The sequence below is a fragment of the Myotis brandtii genome, unplaced genomic scaffold (assembly GCF_000412655.1).
Source record: "Myotis brandtii unplaced genomic scaffold, ASM41265v1 scaffold4, whole genome shotgun sequence".
Classification (NCBI taxonomy): Eukaryota; Metazoa; Chordata; class Mammalia; order Chiroptera; family Vespertilionidae; genus Myotis; species Myotis brandtii.
The window spans coordinates 3,488,970-3,491,248 of NW_005365371.1; the positions used below are offsets into that span (position 1 = coordinate 3,488,970).

At 59.6% G+C, this 2,279-nt stretch overlaps 1 protein-coding gene across 1 annotated transcript in view; it reads right to left on the reverse strand.

Annotated features, from left to right (window-relative positions):
• TNK2 (tyrosine kinase, non-receptor, 2) overlaps positions 1–2,232 on the reverse strand; it is a 31,848-nt gene extending 29,616 nt beyond the window's left edge. Inside the window, 1 exon segment of the mRNA XM_005873154.2 lies at positions 2,153–2,232. Within this exon segment, the coding sequence (XP_005873216.2) occupies positions 2,153–2,206 (54 nt within the window). The 5' untranslated portion in view covers positions 2,207–2,232.
• Between the last annotated feature and the right edge of the window lie 47 nt (positions 2,233–2,279).

The following is a 2,279-nucleotide window of genomic DNA, read 5'->3' on the forward strand; positions in this document are numbered from 1 at the left end:
GAGCAGCTCTGACACTGGCTGAAAAAGGACCTTTCTGAATCACTGCCAAGAAGGCGGCGGGAATGGGGGGACTCTTCCTTCCAGCCACCCGCACTGGCCCCCCTGCCTCCCCATACACAAGGCCCCCTGTCTCTGGCTTCCACCCCAGCCCCCATAGTTGCAGACAACTCCTGGGATTTTAGGGTGGGGGCTATGTGAATCAAGCAGCAATGTACAGAGAATGGTTGCAGGCTCCCATATGGGCTTATCTGGGGCCTGGGAGCTGGTACATAGCCTGAGTTAGGGGCTAGGACCCCAGAGTCATTCCTGGATCCTGCAGGCAGACCCTTCGGAGACCCTCCCCCATCTCCCAGTCCCAGCCTTGGCTGGGCGTCTCCTGGCTCAGGCCCTAATGTGGCCCTGTTACCCTGGTGCCCGACGGAAATAGGAGGCCGGCAGCCTGCCAGAGCGGGGCAGTCCAGCCAAGATCGAGAGGGGGTGGAGGGGGTAAGGAATCTCCACCTCCTCCCCTGGGGTTGCCTTGTCTGCTGCCCACAACACCCAGGGTACCTCCTCCCCAGACCAGCTGGCCAAGATCCAAAGCCCCCTCAAAACAAACAAACATGCTCCTAGACCGGGCTGGGATTCCCCCCACCCCAAGCTGTAGCATTCAAGGCTGTATGATGTGTCTTGTATAGCACCCATACACACAGACAACAGCCCCAGCTAAAGGGAACTAGAGACACTCCATCAAGCCCCCATGGGCCCCCCATGTTCCTGGAGCTGACAAATGATCCCTCTGCCCCTCCTCAAGAGAGCCAGCTGCTCTTACACCCCCCTCACCACAGCCCCCAGACACACCTGACAGCTGCAGGAAGTCCTCGCCGGCTCCCTCAGCACCCCCACCCCATCCCCCCACCATGCCCAGGGAGCCCCTGTTTCTTTCACACTGCTCTCTTGTCCTGATCCAGCTGGCGACCAGCACTGAGAGCCCCAGCTGGCTAGTGGGCAGGCAGCTGGGGTGAGTTTGGGGGAGTCAGCATCCCAGGCTCTCTTTCCAAGGCCTCTCTCAGTGTTTGGAGAGGAGGTACCCAAAGGGACAGCCATTTCCTGGCCTGAGCCCTGATTGGGGGGGGGGGTGAAAGGGGGAGGTGAGCACACCCCAGCAATCAGTCCTTCTTCCCCATCCCCCCGTCAACCACCCCAAAGCTTGTGGAGCCAGCCAGATGCAGCCTCCCCTCTGTCCCAGTGAATCACCTGTCTGAGGCTGGGATCACAGATAATGGACAAGACCAGGCAGAGGTCACATTGGAGCGGACTCTTCCCCAAACCCTGGCAGGAAATGTCCACAGCTCAGAAAGGAACGCCCACGGCCTACCTCCCACCAGCATCACTCTGAAGGAGACCCAGGGACCTGATCCCGGGAGACAATGTAAGCAGGATTACTTCCTCAGCTCCCAGACGGGGCTGCTGGGTGAGAGTGGCCAGATGAAAAACCCTAGGCACCCCCTGAAAGATGTGCCCCAAATGCACCAGAACCCCATGCCTGACTCTCCCTCGGACACAAGGTAAGAACAAGCCTCAACAGCTTGCTCGGCAATCCAGCTGTGAGAAGCTGTAAGAAAAGAAAAGCATGGTCAGGGGTCTGAGCTCAGGCCAGGTCTGGGACCGCTTGCTCCCAGTCCTGGAAAACAGCTCCCACCTTCTGGCCCACCTTTGTCCTGTCAGCTACTGCCCTCTGCCGGCCAAGAGAGAAAGTGCTGGATCTCCAAGGAGAAGGAGCAGTGGTCCCATAAATATGGATGGTGACCTTACTTTCTAAAGCAAACAGGGACGTTTGGCTTGATACGCATATTTGCACGGAATGTCCATGGGAATGTCCAGGGCACAGGGATGCAGTGCCCGTAAACGACTAAACCCAAAAGCAAGCCCAAAGGGCAGCTGAACTGAGACCCAGAGACACTGAGGCCAATGCCAGTACCAGTAATTCATCACTACTGACTCACCCCGCCCCACAACTCCCCACAGCAACACCAATGCTTCACCCAGCCTCCCGGGAGCGTAGACACCCCTCACTCCTGGCTGCAGTGCGCAGGGCCGGGCCCTCCGCTCACCAGCAGATGATGGGGCGAGGGCCCGGGCACCTGACTGTCCCCCAGGCTTCCCCCATTACCTGCAGGACCTCCGAGCCCCCAGTCAGGCGCTGATATGCAGATCTCTCCCCCATGGAACCCAAACTGCCCGCGTTAAGGCCAGGAGGGGAGCAGCGCCCTCCCGCAGCCCCCGCCCCGCCAGCGGCA